The sequence below is a fragment of the Octopus sinensis genome, linkage group LG27 (assembly GCF_006345805.1).
Source record: "Octopus sinensis linkage group LG27, ASM634580v1, whole genome shotgun sequence".
NCBI classification, from domain to species: Eukaryota; Metazoa; Mollusca; class Cephalopoda; order Octopoda; family Octopodidae; genus Octopus; species Octopus sinensis.
Window position 1 is genome coordinate 20,521,596 of NC_043023.1, and position 17,579 is coordinate 20,539,174.

Below are 17,579 nucleotides of genomic sequence, written 5' to 3' on the forward strand. Positions count from 1 at the left end.
ATATATATATATATATATATATAATAACTGTGTGTGTGTGTGTGTGTGAGTCCTCCACCACCGTTTGACAACTGATGTTGGTATGTTTATGTGTGTGTAAGTCAGTATTACAGAAGAAAAGGCCGATAAAGTTTCTTCAACCCAGTGCCCCAGCATGGCCGCAGTCTAATGGCTGAAACAGTAAATAAATAAACAAATATATATATATATATATTTATAATAATAAGGGTTCTTTTGCAACAAGTTGCGTAAACCACATACCAAAAATTTTAGAAATAGCAGCCAAAAAGACTACTATTTCCTTTTGCTATTCCTAAAATTTTCAGTATGTGGTTTAAGCACCTTGTTGCAAAAAACCCTTATTAGTGTAATTATATAATTTTTACCGAATATGGTCTTTTTCCATACTGAAATACTACTAGGTGAAATTTGTTGATTTTATTAAATTAATTATATTTCACCCTTTATATGTATGTGTGTGTGTGTAAAAAGCACCCACTACACTCACGGAGTGGTTGGTGTTAGGCGGCGAGTTGGCAGAATCATCAGCACGCCGGGCGAAATGCTGGGCTGTATTTCGTCTGTCTTTATGTTCTGAGTTCAAATTTCGCCGAGGTCGACTTTGCCTTTCATCCTTTCGGGGTCGATAAATTAAGTACCAGTTACACACTGGGGTCAATGTAATCGACTTAATCCGTTTGTCTGTCCTTGTTTGTCCCCTCTGTGTTTAGCCCCTTGTGGGTAGTAAGGAAATAGGTGTTAGGAAGGGCATCCAGCTGTAGAAACATTGCCAGATAAGACCGGAGCCTGGTGCAGCCTCCTGGCTTCCCAAATCCCCGGTCGAAACGTCCAACCCATGCTAGCATGGAGAACGGACGTTAAACGCTGATGATGATGATGATATATTATTATTATATGTAAAAAAATACAAACTGGGACAAGAACGTAAAACACTTAGAAGACGACACAAAAAACACGGACAGGACATTTGAAGCCCTCAATCTTCAGTCAAGAACCGGATCATCGTAGCAATTTCGGCTGATTAATCTTGAGATCGCTCCGATCCGGCCAGCCCCAAGGAAAAACTAAGCTACGAGCATTAAATTTCTTGGAAGAAGGATCGAATGTATACGAAACAGGGACAGAAAAACGGACGATGCCACACGAATATATATATATATATATATATATATATATATATATATATATATATATATATTTATATATATATAAAATTTAAAGGACTGTATGTAAAAATATTTTACTCTTCGGGTTTTTTTAATATGCTAATGCCACTGATTTTAATTGATTAATATCGATTTCTACCCTTATTCAATTATATATGTATATATATATATAATAATAAATATTAGGGAATGAATCCAAAATTACAGGGAAAAATCAGATTTAGGGTTAAATCCAATTTTATAGTAAAATATTATATAATATAATTCGAGACAAAACCACTATTTTAAAACCAAACAAGGAAAGACTTAATCAATACATAAAATTTTAATATAAATTAAATAAACCGCCACTACAAATGTTTCATGTCTGCTACCGACAATCTTCAGGTGGATTTTCGATCTTCTAATCAGTATCATAATTTGATACTGATTAGAAGATCGAAAATCCACCTGAAGATTGTCGGAGCAGACATGAAACATTTGTAGTGGCGGTTTATTTAATTTATATTAAAATTTTATGTATTGATTAAGTCTTTCCTTGTTTGGTTTAAAATAGTGGTTTTGTCTCGAATTATATTATATATGTATATATATATATATATATATATATATTTTACCAAATTTGCCATCAAGATGTAGGACAAGATACTGTGATAGCCTGGGCTTCAGAGGCCCACAGCTCTTCAATATCCTCCCGAAGAACCTGAAGGACCTGCATGGGGTGGATGCAGATGTCTTTAAAGTAGGACTGGATCTCTTCCTGTCAGGTGTCCCGGATGAACCAACTTCACGGCAGGAGGTGCAGATGAGGGTAGCTGCATCGAACTCTCTCTCATGCACCAAATGGCAATTGCTAAAAAGCATTCATGAAGTAAAATTATGTAGCAACACCAAATGGTGGTGCCCCAGCATGGCCACAGCTCATGAGCTGAAACTAGATAAAATAAAAAAAATATATATATTTTATTTTATTAATATATATATATAGGTGCAGGAGTGGCTGTGTGGTAAGTAGCTTGCTTACCAACCACATGGTTCCGGGTTCAGTCCCACTGCGTGGCACCTTGGGCAAGTGTCTTCTGCTATAGCCCCAGGCCGACCAATGCCTTGTGAGTTGATTTGGTAGACGGAAACTGAAAAGAAGCCTGTCGTATATATGTATATATATATATGTGTGCTGGTGTGTTTACGTCCCCGTCACCTAGCGGTTCGGCAAAAGAGACCGATAGAATAAGTACTGGGCTTACAAAGAATAAGTCCCGGGGTCGATTTGCTCAACTAAAGGCGGTGCTCCAGCATGGCCACAGTCAAATGACTGAAACAAGTAAAAAAAAATATATATATATATATATATTTACACACAGAGTTATTTCCCTTTGCAAGATTTAGTTTCTCTTTCTACCGTTTGGGTTTAAAATCAGAGGAGAAAAACAAAAAAAAAAACTCCGTTGTTTTTTTTTTTAGGTTGTGTTATGTCATATAGAATTACTTTGCAGTTTGACAAATGGGGATCAATGTAATGTGGAAGTGCTCAAGCACTTCACTGCAACAAGAAAGAAAGAAAAACGAAAAAACGCCTGGATGTGTTTGTGACTGAGATTATACGTGATTGCGGCTGGTTTAGTGGTTAGGGATGTTCAGCTTATGATTGTGAGGTCCAGAGTTCAATTCCCAGAGGTGCAGTGTCTCCTTGAGAAAGACTTGTTATTGCCCGTTGGTCCAGTCCACTCAGCTGGCAAAAATGGGTTCTCCCTGTATTTCAAAGGGCCGGCCTTTTCACGTTCTGTATCATGCCGAATCACCCCACCCCAAGAAATTCATTGAAGAGACACGTGTCTGTGGAGTACTCGGCCACTTGCAGGAGCAGCCTGTTCTGTTGATGAGAAACTGGGACCCATGTTGTGTGTGGGAGCACTCTGTCGGTTACAACGACAAGGGTCCCAGCTGATACGATCGAAGGAACAGCTTGCTTGTGAAATTAACATGCAAGTGGCTGAGTACTCCAGACACGTGTAGCTTCAAGGAAGTTCTGAGGGAGATTCAGAGTGTGACAAGGCTGGCACCCTTTGAAATACAGGTGCAGCCCCAGGCCATCCAAAGTGCCTTGGATCGCAGGACGGCCTGCTGTGCCCACCTTGGATCGTAGGGCGACCTGCTGGGCTTGCGGAGACCTAATGAGTCAAGTACATCGACATCAAAATAAAAATCAAATGGAAATTGTAGTTGTGATAACTGTGCCGGTGGCATGTAAAAAGCACCATCCGAAAGTGGCTGATGCCACCGCCTCCTGACTGGCTTCCATGCTGGGGGCACATAAAAAGCAACAACCGATCGTGGCCATTGCCAGCCTCCCATGGCACCTGTGCCGGTGGCACGTAAAAAGCACCCACTACACTCATGGAGTGGTTGGCGTTAGGAAGGGCATCCAGCTGTAGAAACACAGCCAGATCAGACTGGAGCCTGGTGCAGCCTCCTGGCTTCCCAGACCCCGGTCGAACTGTCCAACCCATGCTAGCATGGAGAACGGACGTTAAACGATGATGATGATACACACACACCAAGTTGTGAAGATGCAGGTGAAGTGATCCAGGTGGTTAGCCTACAATCGCAATGGTTATGAAAATCAAGCAGAACAGTCGATGGCCCTGACCAACATGTTGCTGGCAAAATCTGAAAGAATTGTTTTTGCTGATCTTATCATCACAACATCCAGTTTTCAATGCTTTCATTGGTCAAATGGAGTTTATCAAGAGAGATTTTCAGTGGCTGATGAATAAGAGAGAGAGAGAGAGAGAGAGAGAGAAGGAGAAAGGTAGAGAGAGAGAAAGGGAAGGAGAAAGGTAGAGAGAGAGAGGGGGGAGAAGAATGGAAGAGAGAGAGAGGGGAGAAGAATGGAAGAGAGAGAGAGAGAAGAAGAATGGAAGAGAGAGAGAGAGAAGAAGAATGGAAGAGAGAGAGAGAGAGAGGGGAGAAGAATGGAAGAAAGAGAGAGAGAGAGAGAGAGAGAGAGAGAAGAAGAACGGAAGAGAGAGAGAGAGAGAGAGAGAGACAGTTATATGATGGTTGTGGGTAGTGACGTTGAGAAAAAGAAAACACTGACAGAGGAAGGGGAAATAGGGACTGGCTGAAGGGATTTGATAAAAAAAGGGGATAAAATTACAGGAAAAACATCCTCTACTTACTAAGTCTTTCGTCAATACTTGGTAAAGAGTGACCAGGAGGGGTGGTCACACTCGTCTTGTTGTTGGGTTGTCTGCTGCCCTTCGTCACCTCCCGACCGGCTCCTCGTTCAATGACATCTTCATCTCCACTGGTCATAGCGGGACCCACATCCTTCCTGCGAGTCGCCTCCATATTCGTCTTAACCGCCCCTTTTCCCTTCTTCGTCTCCTCGGCTGACGACTCTCCCCTTTTCGCTTTTTTCCCCTCCTTGTCTTTCGCGTCCCCCTTTAATTTACTCGTCTTTGTCCCCTTGTTTTCTTTCGCCGTCGCTTTCTGTGGCACCGACATTTGTCCGCTGTCCGCAGCTGTGGTCAACCTGCCATGGACGTTGTCGTCTATGTCGGCCAGGAAGCGGCGATGCTGCCGTGAAAGCGATGTATGCACAGTGACCCTTTTTGAAGGCCCTGTCCGGCCAAGAAGCACGTCAAGCTCTCGTCTCATACAGACAATATCATTGTCATCATCAGCATCATCACCATCATCGTCTTCAGGGTAGCAGTGGTGGTGGTCAGGACGATGGCCGATGATGTCTGTAGCACCACTGTCGAGGGGACCCAGTTTATCTTGGCAGTCGGGGACCTGCTTGTCCCCTAATCCACTCCCATAGTTTTCCTTCTCCCAGTCATCGTCATCGTCGTCATCATCTACCACAAGAGCGTTTGAAGATTTGTTCAAGTACACGAGAGGGTTCCGGAACATTTTCACAGCATAATCTTCGTCTCTGCAATGAGAACAACAACAACATTAAAACAACAACAAAAACAGTATTTTTATACAGGCACAAAAGTAATGGGTGGGGTGGGGGGTGATCCTGTAGATCCATTGGCAGACAAAATGCCGCTCAGGTGAAGTTGATTACAACCACTCCATCATCACCACCACCATCATTATCCTCACCATCCGTATCACCACCATCATCATCATCATCCTCATCATCATCATCACCACCACCATCATCATCATCATCACCATCACTATCCTCACCATCCGCATCATCACCACCACCACCACCACCACCACCACAACCACCACCATCCTCACCATCCGCATCATCACCACCACAACCACCACCATCCTCACCATCCGCATCATCACCACCACAACCACCACCACCATCACCATCCTCACCATCCGCAGCATCACCACCACAACCACCACCACCATCACCATCCTCACCATCCGCAGCATCACCACCACCACCACCATCATCACCATTCTCACCATCCGCATCATCACCATCATCACCACCACCACCACCATCATCACCATCCTCACCATCACCACCACCACCACCACCACTACCATCATCATCACCATCTGCATCACCACCATCATCATCATCATCGTTTAGCGTCCGCTTTCCATGCTAGCATGGGTTGGACGGTTCAACTGGGGTCTGGGAAGCCAGAAGGCTGCACCAGGCCCAGTCTGATCTGGCAATGTTTCTACAGCTGGATGCCCTTCCTAATGCCAACCACTCCGTGAGTGTAGTGGGTGCTTTTTATGTGCCACCGGCACAAGTGCTAGACGAGGCTGGTAACGGCCATGATCAGATGGTGCTTTTTATGTGCCACCGGCATGAGGCCAGTTGGGGCGGCGTTGGCAATGTTGATCGATTTTGATTCTCACTTGCCTCAACAGGTCTTCACAAGTAGAGTTTTGTGTCCCAAGAAGGAAAGGTATGCATAAATGGACTGGCTACATCCCAGGTAGAGGCCACGGGTTATGGTCTCACTTGTCCTGCCGGGTCTTCCCACGCACAGTTTTATATTTAAGAGATGAGGAATTATGTACAGAGTGGACCAAAATGATCTGACACGTTTGGAGGCTTAATAAAAGTACAAAATAAGAAATAAGAAATAAGAAAAATTTTATTTTCTGAATGTACATATAATGCCATTTTATTTCATTAAGTTTTAAAAATTAAATCAGCTACAATTAAATTTAATTGTAGGCGCAGGAGTGGCTGTGTGGTAAGTAGCTTGCTTACCAACCACATGGTTCCGGGTTCAGTCCCACTGCGTGGCACCTTGGGCAACTGTCTTCTACTATAGCCTCACGCCGACCAAAGCCTTGTGAGTGGATTTGGTAGATGGAAACTGAAAGAAGCCCGTTGTATAGGCGCAGTGGTGGCTGTGTGGTAAGTAGCTTGTTTACCAACCACATGGTTCCGGGTTCAGTCCCACTGCGTGGCACCTTGGGCAAGTGTCTTCTACTATAGCCTCACGCCGACCAAAGCCTTGTGAGTGGATTTGGTAGACGGAAACTGAAAGAAGCCCGTCGTATATATGTATATATATATATATATATATATGTATGTGTGTGTATATGTTTGTGTGTCTGTGTTTGTCCCCCTAGCATTGCTTGACAACCGATGCTGGTGTGTTTGCGTCACCGTAACTTAGCGGTTCGGCAAAAGAGACTGATAGAATAAGTACTAGGCTTACAAAGAATAAGTCCTGGGGTCGATTTGCTCGACCAAAGGCGGTGCTCCAGCATGGCCACAGTCAAATGACTCAAACAAGTAAGAGAGTATAAGAGATTAAAGCTAAATACTTCCCATCATTGTCAAGAAACTGTTGGAGACGTTCAGGAAAGTTATCGATAACTCTTTGGATCATTTCTTCTGGAATGGTTGCTATTTCTACACAAATTACACGTTTTAATTCCTCAATAGATCGAGGGGGATGACTGAATACATTTGGTTTGAAATATCCCCACAAGAAGAAATCACATTTAACCATTCCAGAAGAAATGATCCAAAGAGTCATCGATAACTTTCCTGAACGTCTCCAACAGTTTCTTGACAATAATGGGAGGCATTTCGCTTTAATCTCTTATACTCGCTTACTTGTTTCAGTCATGTGACTGCGGCCATGCTGGAGCACCGCCTTTGGTCGAGCAAATCGACCCCAGGACTTATTCTTTGTAAGCCCAGTACTTATTCTATCAGTCTCTTTTGCCGAACCACTAAGTTACGGGGACGTAAACACACCAGCATCGGTTCTCAAGTGATGATGGGGGGACAAACACAGACACACAAACATATACACACACATACATACATATATATATATATATATATATACGACAGGCTTCTTTCAGTTTCCGTCTACCAAATCCACTCACAAGGCTTTGGTCGGCCCAAGGCTATAGTAGAAGACATTTGCCCAAGATGCCACGCAGTGGGACTGAACCCAGAACCATGTGGTTCGTAAGCAAGCTACTTACCACACAGCCACTCCTGCGCCTACAATTAAATTTAATTGTAGCTGATTTAATTTTTAAAACTTAATGAAATAAAATTCAGAAAATAAAATTTTTCTTTTCATTATTTCTTATTTTGTGGTTTCATTAAGCCTCCAAATGTGTCAGATCATTTTGGTCCACCCTGTATATTATTTACATTTGACAGATAATTGTCCTCATCTTGTTTGTTGTTAACACAACATTTCGGCTGATATACTCTCCAGCCTTCATCAGGTGTCTTGGGGAAATTTCAAACCTGGCTTCTAATTCCTTAGGTATTCTTTGATATCATTATTTTTATCGTTATTGTTATTATTATTCCACTGGTGTCATTATATTCTCAGCCAAGTGGTATCAGCTTTGAGTCTCTACATCTACCCAGGCAAGTTAGATGCTTTGAAAGACAAACTAGTTTTTGATGGAGTTTCTCTATATGTCTCCATTGAAGTCTAATGTTGGCTCCGTACCGATTAGATAATACAGTTCTACATTTAAGAGACGAGGAATTATTTACATTATTTACATTTGACGGATATTTGTCCTCATCTTGTTTGTTGTCAACACAACATTTTTGCTGATATACCCTCCAGCCTTCATCAGGTGTCTTGGGGTAATTTCGAACCTGGGTTTTTATTCGTAAGGTATTTTTCGATATTTATATTATTATTATTATTATTAAGGTCACTACCTGGAATCGAACTTGGAATCTTGGGGTTAGTAGCCTGTACTCTTAACCACTATGCCACGGCATATGGCGTAGTGGTTAAGAGCATGGGCTACTAACCCTAAAATTCTGAGTTTGATTCCAAGCAGTGACCTCAATAATAATAATGGAAAATACCTTACGAATGAGAACCTAGGTTCGAAATTTTCCCAAGACACCTGAAGATGGCTGGAGGGTATATCAGCTGAAACGTTGTGTTAACAACAAACAAGATGAGGACAAATATCCGTCAAATGTAAATAATGTAAATAAGTGTCTCCTTAGTCAGCTAACTGTGGGGACTGACAGAGTTTTTAATCAAATAACTCTCTACTGCCCAAGGTTCCACGCAGTGGGGCTGAACCCGAAACCATGTTGTTGGTAAGCAAACTACTTACCACACAGCCACGCCTGTGCCTTTATATATACACTTTATATACCTTATGCACAATTTTATAGACTTAATACACAACACTCATAAAATAAATATTCACTCTTATTTTTCCATTTTCCCCCATAAACGAAAAGAAAAGTAGAAAAGCACTCACAGGAGTGGCTGTGTGGTAAGTAGCTTGTCTACCAACCACATGGTTCCGGGTTCAGTCCCACTGCGTGGCACCTTGGGCAAGTGTCTTCTGCTATAGCCTCGGGCCAACCAAAGCCTTGTGAGTAGATTTGGTAGATGGAAACTGAAAGAAGCCCATTGTATAGGCGCAGGAGTGGCTGTGTGGTAAGTAGCTTGTTTACCAACCACATGGTTCCGGGTTCAGTCCCACTGCGTGGCACCTTGGGCAAGTGTCTTCTGCTATAGCCTCAGGCCGACCAAAGCCTTGTGAGTGGATTTGGTAGACGGAAACTGAAAGAAGCCCGTCGTATATATGTATGTATATATATATATATATGTATGTGCATGTGTGTGTTTGTGTGTCTGTGTTTGTCCCCCTAGCATTTGCTTGACAACTGATGCTGGTGTGTTTACGTCCCCGTCACTTAGCGATTCGGCAAAAGGGACTGATAGAATAAGTACTGGGCTTACAAAGAATAAGTCCCGGGGTCGATTTGCTCGACTAAAGGCGGTGCTCCAGCATGGCCGCAGTCAAATGACTGAAACAAGTAAAAGAGAGAGTACAGTCCTCTGCCAAGCAGCCCATTTCCACCCATATACACCATATACAAATTTGGGGGCAGAGATCATCGATTACATCAACCCCCAGTGTGTAACTGGTACTTATTTCATCGACCCCGAAAGGATTAGAAACAAAGCTGACTTCGGTGGAATTTGAACTCAAAACTTTGCAGCAGATGAAAGGTCCCTGAGCCGATCACCCAACATGCTAACGATTCTGCCAGCTCACCATTTAAATAATAATAATAATAATAATAACTAATTCTTTTATTGGCCTCAAGGGCTGACAAAAATTAATTATAAAATAAAGGGACAAAACACAGGATGAAAGTTACAAAAGGTTTTGTCCGTTTGAAAAAGTCCATGTACAAAAACAGTTTAACAAGGAAAATATTTAACAATGATAAACTCCCAATAGGGGGAGGCGTTTCGAAAGGTTCCTGGTGGTAAAAACCCATAAAAGCCAACAGGAGCCTGGTCAAAAGTGGGGTAAGGAGCCACTTTCTCCTTTTGTAATACCTTTTTCTTACAGGTGTATCCTCAGAATGGGTCCTTTCACACTGGCCATTCTTCCGACATTTATCCACCTTTCAGTAAACTTGCTATCGGACAGCACTTCCCTCTCTACTCTCATCTTCCTTTTCAAGTGGAACTTGAAAAAGTTGATGAGGCCTGGGCCAAAGAGGAAAGTGTCTGACCTTAGCCCTTTCAAATGGGTTAATAATAATCATCATCATCATCGTTTAACGTCCGCTTTCCATGCTGGCATGGGTTGGACGTTTTGACTGAGGGCTGGCGAACCAGGTGGCTGCACCAGGCTCCAGTCTGTTCTGGCAGTGTTTCTACAGTTGGATGCCCTTCCTAACGCCAACCACTCCGCGATTGTAGGGGGTGCTTTTTACGTGCCGGGGGGGGGGGGGTCTGGCATTGGCCACGAATAATAATAATAATAATAATGGCTTCAAATTTAGGCACACAGGCAGCAATTTTGAGGGCAGGGGGTAAATCAATTAAATCAACCCAAGTGTTCGACCGGTACTTATTTTTTTGACCCCGAAAGGATGAAAACTAGAGTGGGCCTTGCCAGAATCTGAATTTAGAAAATGAAGATGGATGAAATCCCGCTAAGCATTTCACCCAGCCTCCTAACGACTCTACCAGCTCATCACCTTGATGATAACGATGATAATAAACTGTACAGGTACGGTGACAGAATCTGAGGGTATCGGGTAGCCGGATTACATTGACTTAGAATTTAACTGGAAGTTTGTTCAACAGAGAAGAATAAAAGGTCAGGTTAACCCTGGTTGGGTTTGAATTTCAAATGCACATATGGGAGAGAGAAAGGAACACATAAATATATATGATTAAGGTTGATTAAGGAGGTGAACTGGCAGAGTCGTTAGCATGCCGGGCGAAATGCTCAGCGGTATTTCGTCTGCTGCTACGCTCTGAGTTCAAATTACGCTGAGGTTGACTTTGCCTTTCACCCTTTCAGGGTCGATTAAATAAGTACCAGTTACGCACTGGGGTCGATATAATCAACTTAATCCGTTTGTCTGTCCTTGTTTGTCCCCTCTGTGTTTAGCCCCTTGTGGGTAGTAAAGAAATAGGTATTTCGTCTGTCGTTACGTTCTGAGTTCAAATTCCACCGAGGTCGACTTTGCCTTTCATCCTTTCGGGGTCGATTAAATAAGTACCAGTTACGCACTGGGGTCGATATAATAGACTTAATCCCTTTGTCTGTCCTTGTTTGTCTGCTCTGTGTTTAGCCCCTTGTGGGTAGTAAAGAAATAGGTATTTCGTCTGTCGTTACGTTCTGAGTTCAAATTCTGCCGAGGTCGACTTTGCCTTTCATCCTTTTGGGGTCGATTAAATAAGTACCAGTTACGCACTGGGATCGATGTAATCAACAATCCCTTTGTCTGTCCGTGTTTGTCCCTTCTGTGTTTAGCCCCTTGTGGGTAGTAAAGAAATAGGTATTTCGTCTGCCGCTACGTTCTGAGTTCAAATTCTGCCGAGGTCAACTTTGCCTTTCATCCTTTTGGGGTCGATTAAATAAGTACCAGTTACGCACTGGGATCGATGTAATCAACAATCCCTTTGTCTGTCCTTGTTTGTCCTCTCTGTGTTTAGCCCCTTGTGGGTAGTAAAGAAATAGGTATTTCGTCTGCCGCTACGTTCTGAGTTCAAATTCTGCCGAGGTCAACTTTGCCTTTCATCCTTTTGGGGTCGATTAAATAAGTACCAGTTACGCACTGGGATCGATGTAATCAACAATCCCTTTGTCTGTCCTTGTTTGTCCTCTCTGTGTTTAGCCCCTTGTGGGTAGTAAAGAAATAGGTATTTCGTCTGCCGCTACGTTCTGAGTTCAAATTCCGTCGAGGTCGACTTTGCCTTTCATCCTTTCGGGGTCAATTAAATAAGTACCAGTTACGCACTGGGGTCGATATAATAGACTTAATCCCTTTGTCTGTCCTTGTTTGTCTGCTCTGTGTTTAGCCCCTTGTGGGTAGTAAAGAAATAGGTATTTCATCTGTCTTTACGTTCTGAGTTCAAATTCTGCCGAGGTCAATCTTGTCTTTCATCCTTTCGGGGTCGATTAAATAAATACCAGTTATGCACTGGGGTCGATGTAATCAACATTCCCTTTGTCTGTTTTTGTTTGTTCCCTCTATGTTTAGCCCCTTGTGGGCAATAAAGAAAAAAGATTAGACCAGGGCTGGCCAACCTGAGGCCTGAGGCCCACAGCCATTTATCTTGTGGCTTGCTTGATAATTCCTTGAAATGGGTTTATTTAAACATTTAAAAAATTTATCAAAAATTGTAATGAAAAATGAAAGATACTGGTTTTGCAGAGATAATAATTCGTGTTGAACCAATGACCATTCATTATTATTATAATAAAAGCACGAGACAGGGAAAGGCTTTCAATTCTGTCCGTATACAGGCGCAGGAGTGGCTGTGTGGTAAGTAGCTTGCTAACCAACCACATGGTTCTGGGTTCAGTCCCACTGCGTGGCACCTTGGGCAAGTGTCTTCTGCTATAGCCTCGGGCCAACCAAAGCCTTGTGAGTGGATTTGGTAGACGGAAACTGAAAGAAGCCCGTCGTATATATGTATATATATACGCGTGTGCATGTTTGTGCGTGTGTGTGTTTGTCCCCCTAGCATTGCTTGACAACCGATGCTGGTGTGTTTACGTCCCCGTCACTTAGCAGTTCGGCAAAAGAGACTGATAGAATAAGTACTGGGCTTACAAAAGAATAAGTCCCGGGGTCGAGTTGCTCGATTAAAGGCGGTGCTCTAGCATGGCCGCAGTCAAATGACTGAAACAAGTAAAAGAGTATATGCCGCCACCATATTTCACCAGAGCACAAATTTAGAAGACCAGGAAAATTAGCATAAAATAATTTTTCGTTAATTTGCTCAGCAAAACACAATTGTTCCATTGTTCGTTTGTCATTTGACTGTGGCAATGCTGGAGCACTGCCTTTAGCCAAAAACAATTGCCCTATGGGCTTATTCTTTGTAAGCCTGGTACTCATTCTATCGGTCTTTGTTGCCGAACCTCAAAGTGACAGGGACATAAACACACCAACATCGGTTGTCAAGCAATGGTGGCTGGGACAAACACAAACACAAATGCACAATGGGCTTCTTTCAGTTTCCATCTACAAAATCCACTCAGAAGACTTTAGTCGGCCCGAGGGTATAGAAGACACTTGCCCAAGGTGCCACACAGTGAGACTGAACCTGGAACCATGCGGTTTGTAAGCAAGCTTCTTACCACACAGCCTTTCCTGCCCCTATATTTCTGAAAGAAATATCTCAAACTAACATTTTGTCCAGAAGGGGGCACATTTTTGAAACTGTATCCCTTCAAAGTTCCATACCTCAAGGGAGCAGAATAGGGATACAGAATTATTTGAGGGAATGTGACGTTAGGCTGTGGCTATGCTGGGGCATCACCTTGAAGGGGCTTTGCTCAAACAAATCGGCCCCAGTAATTTTCCTTTACTTTTTTTTATGCCTGGTTGTTATTCCATTGTTCACCTTTGCTGAACCACTACACTGCATGGACGTAAACAAACCAACAACGATTGCCAAGCAGTGGAGGGAGTGCAAACACAGACACATGCACACACCCACAAAGGTCTTCCTTCAGTTTCCTCCTACCAAATCCACTCACAAGGCTTTGGTCGACCTGGGGCTATAGCAGAAGACACTTGACCAAGGTGCCACGCAGTGGGACTGAACCCATGTTTCTGAACCACACAGATTATGGAGAAATTGTTTTTCTAGAATCAGAATTCCATAATCGTAATTTGACGTCCATTTTCCATGCTGGCATGGGTTGGACGGTTTGACGAAGGTTGGTCAGGCAGAAGACCGCAGCGAACTTCACTGCCTGTTTTAGAAAGGTTTTTTACGGCTAGTTACCCCCCCCCTAAATCTGTTATATTAAACAGAAATACTAAAAAAAAAAAAAAAAAAAAAAACGTGTACCCTTGAGTTTCTCATTAGGTATGGGACTTCGAAGGATAGCTATTCCAAAACTCCATTGAAGAAAAAAAAAATAACAAAGAAAGTTTTGTCCTATGGAATCTTTTCGGTTTGAACGGCAGTTTTTTTCTAGCGGTGTCATATGAAATTGTCACCCATAATTATGACCCTAGTATAGATCTATTGCATTTCAATCTGGTTTAGGGTTAGTTAGGGGGAAGGGTATCGTTTTTTCTTCAGAAATGTAAATAAACCCTATCTGTTTCTTAAGCGAGGGACATATTCATACGGCACAGAATGTTTTTTTTTACCTAAATGGACCTCATTGATTGGTTGAAATTGCAGAAATTAAAGAAAAAACAACAACAAATATCTTACAAACTATAGAATTTTCTCAATAAAGCCAAGAGAAAAAGATGTTTTATAAACACATTCTACCAGTATACGAAGTTTAAAAGTGTTTAGTTACCTAGAAATTATTTTTAAAAACTGCCGTTCAAACCGAAAAGATCCATCTGCTGTATTAAACAGAAATATTTAAAAAAAAAAAAAAAAAAAAAAGAGACGTGTACCCTTTGAGTTTCTCATGGGACTTCGAAGGATAGCTATTCCAAAACTCCAATAAAGAAACAAAAATAACCAAGAAACTTTTGTCCTATGTTGCATTTAGGGTTCTGTTTGAAGAATTTCGTCTCTTTCAAAGAGGTGTTGCTCAGATCCCTACACACACACACGACCAAGAAAAACCCCAGAGAAACTACAAGAAAAGAAAATGGCCGCCGTTTATAAGCTTTTTGCTGCTGTGACCTACTTTTGAAATAAAACTATGTAGGGTGGGCACACACACTGTATCGAGGGCTGTGTACGGTCAATCGATATACTAGAAATAGTAGTAAAATCCACTCGGAACGACAACTTAGAAAGTAGAACAAGGAAGTACGTCTAATAAAGTCATCCTAGAACCGCTATTTCTGGAAGCCGTGCTGGGTAGCCACGACAGGAAAGGCTTTGATTTTAAGGTGTGTCTACTCAATGAAGGCTGACAATTGCTTTTTAAATACAAAAAAGGCGCCGGTCTCGATGCTCCACCGACCTCAACTAACAACGATGATTTTGTTTTAATGGTCGTAAGGACAATGAGAAAGAAATGAAACAAAGATTCATTAATAATTGTCAATGGCCATAACGGAGCTGGAATATCTGAGCAAATGGGGCGATCTTTCGTCTCTAGTAGACCTTTCCGTCGATTTCCGTAAAAAATTTTTTTTTTTTTACATATGGGCTTGCGGGAACTTTTGAAGTAATGAGAGCGAAAGAGACTAAGAGAAAGCGATTGTATGGCGAGGGAAGTTCTTTTGAAGTTACCGTGCATGTGAAGCATTGATGGACATGTGTGTGTATGTGTGTGTTTGATGGGGTGTGGGAGACAGACAGTATGTTGTGTGAGTGAAGTGCTTCTGTTAGTGTGTGTGAAGAGACAGAGTAATGTGTGAAAGAAAGAGATAACTGAAATTTTTACTCGGTGTATGTGTGTGTGTATGTATATTACTTCAAAAGTTCCCGCAAGCCCATATATAAAAAAAAAATATTTTTTTTACGGAAATCGACGGAAAGGTCTACTAGAGACGAAAGATAGCCAAAATGTTCCCCCATCTCACTTTATTTACTCATAACTTTCAAATATTTTGTTGTTTTAATCATGAAGCTTTCCACAAATGCCCTTCAGGTTACGACTATGTCGGGATTTTAACATGAAAAGGTGAAAAATAAACGGGTGGTCGTGCAGACGTACATGGCTACTTCGAATATTCCAGAAGGTAACAAGGATATGAAAATGCCGTGGTCTATTTTTGTTGAGTGCAATACGAAGACATTGCAGTCGGTGTGACCATCGTCCAACTTGTAAAGACGTGGATGTGGTTACAAAATGCTCCATACAAAATACTAAGCTCGGTTATGCCATGGCTGTAAATTTATCAAAACCCACTGAAGAAAAGACAACGAACGTCTCTTTAAAGTTGCCATCTGAAAGGACATGGCGACCTCGAATGTTCCAGAAGATAGTTAGAATATGAAAATATCGTAGATTTAATTGAATGAAATACACCAATAACAACAACATAGCAATAATGTGACCATCACTTCCAATTTGTAAAGACCTGGAACAGGTTTACAGGGACATAAATTACGGAAAACAGGAATGCTAGAAACTAGTTATAAGCAATATGGCAGATAAGGAATGAGGTGGGGGTTGCCCCCTTCGGTTATGGCATCGACAGGTTAGCTTTAAATATATAGGGGGACATGGTTAAAATACTCCAGAAAATAAGATAGCAGCAGTTAAAGTTTGTAGATATGGAAAGGTATTATCTCAAAACATAACGTTGAACAACTGTTTAAAAATAATGCACGTCTGGTATTCAAAGACCATGGTTTTTTTTTTATTGTATATTTGACTAAAAAATAAACCATGGTGTATCTCGTAATTTACAAAATAACAATAATTAATTATATTATAATGAGGAAATTTTAACTTTATCATCAAAAAAATATATATAATAACAATGAATATATTTTCTTCTTTCTGCTTCAAATGTCGGACATTTTAATATGGAGACCCAAAAAGAAAAAAAAAATGACCAGAATTATAAAAGACAAAGGCAAGATATAATTAAAAAGAAAAATGCGAGTTTAATGATAATAATAATAATAATAATAAAGAAAAACAATTTTCAATTTGCATTTGAAGGATATAGAAATATTTTGTTTGCATCTGTAATTATATTTCACGTTTTTATTGTCAATTAATTGAGAGACAAGCTTTTCAAAATTTCAAAGCGAAACAATACAAATGCTGTTCTTTTTCCTTAATGAATATGGCTATTCACTTTCGTTTTAGCTTGAGTGTATTTCGTGCAATAATGAAAGCCAATATCGGATGACAGATGTGGAGGAAACGTGAAGCAAGAGATACGTTAAGAAGACTTCACAATGGCGAGCAGGGATGAGAAAGAGAGCAGACATACTGTGTCGATTATGAAAATATAAGACATGGGAACGAAGTTAAAAACCACAGCCAGAAAATAAAGAGACGAACGGAGATGAAAGAGGGCGATGTAGAAAGATTATAATGTTAATAATAGAAGCAGTTAGATAGAAAGAGAGCGAGAGAGGGGGACATTGTTACAATGGCGTTTAAATGTCGTTGTTTAAACCCCGGGTCAGACTTGATCGAATATATATGTATGACCAAACATGTTCCAGTCGTGACCATCCCGTGTTTATATGTCATGGGTTATAGAGTTCGATGTTTTGTAATTTTTTTTTTTTCGTTTTTATTTAAGACGATAGAGATGTGATTTGAGGGAGCTCTGGCTGCTATTCTAGCAGATCCAGTGACCACGTAGAGGTATCATCCAATGGAGTTTAGTAAAAAAAAAAAAAAAAAAAAGGCCAGAAAAGTGAGACGGAGAGGGACATTCGCCAAGGCAGCTCTAATCGAGCATAAAACAATGATCAAAGACATTCCAGCCGTGATCATCCTGACCCCCACCCCAAACATAATGTACCAAGAACCTTTCCTTTC

The 17,579-nt window shown here is 41.4% G+C and overlaps 1 protein-coding gene across 4 annotated transcripts in view; it reads right to left on the reverse strand.

The window, feature by feature from the left end:
- The window catches only part of LOC115225349 (coiled-coil domain-containing protein 77-like), a 104,460-nt gene that overhangs the window by 33,432 nt on the left and 53,449 nt on the right, over positions 1-17,579 (reverse strand). For 3 of the 4 annotated variants that reach the window (XM_029796299.2, XM_036514123.1, XM_036514125.1), the window contains exon 2: positions 4,370-5,130. In XM_029796299.2, coding sequence (XP_029652159.1) covers positions 4,370-5,130 — 761 coding nt within the window. Of the gene's footprint in view, positions 1-4,369; positions 5,131-14,565; positions 14,746-17,579 lie in introns of those variants that run through there. The other variant, XM_036514122.1, reaches the window with a different exon arrangement.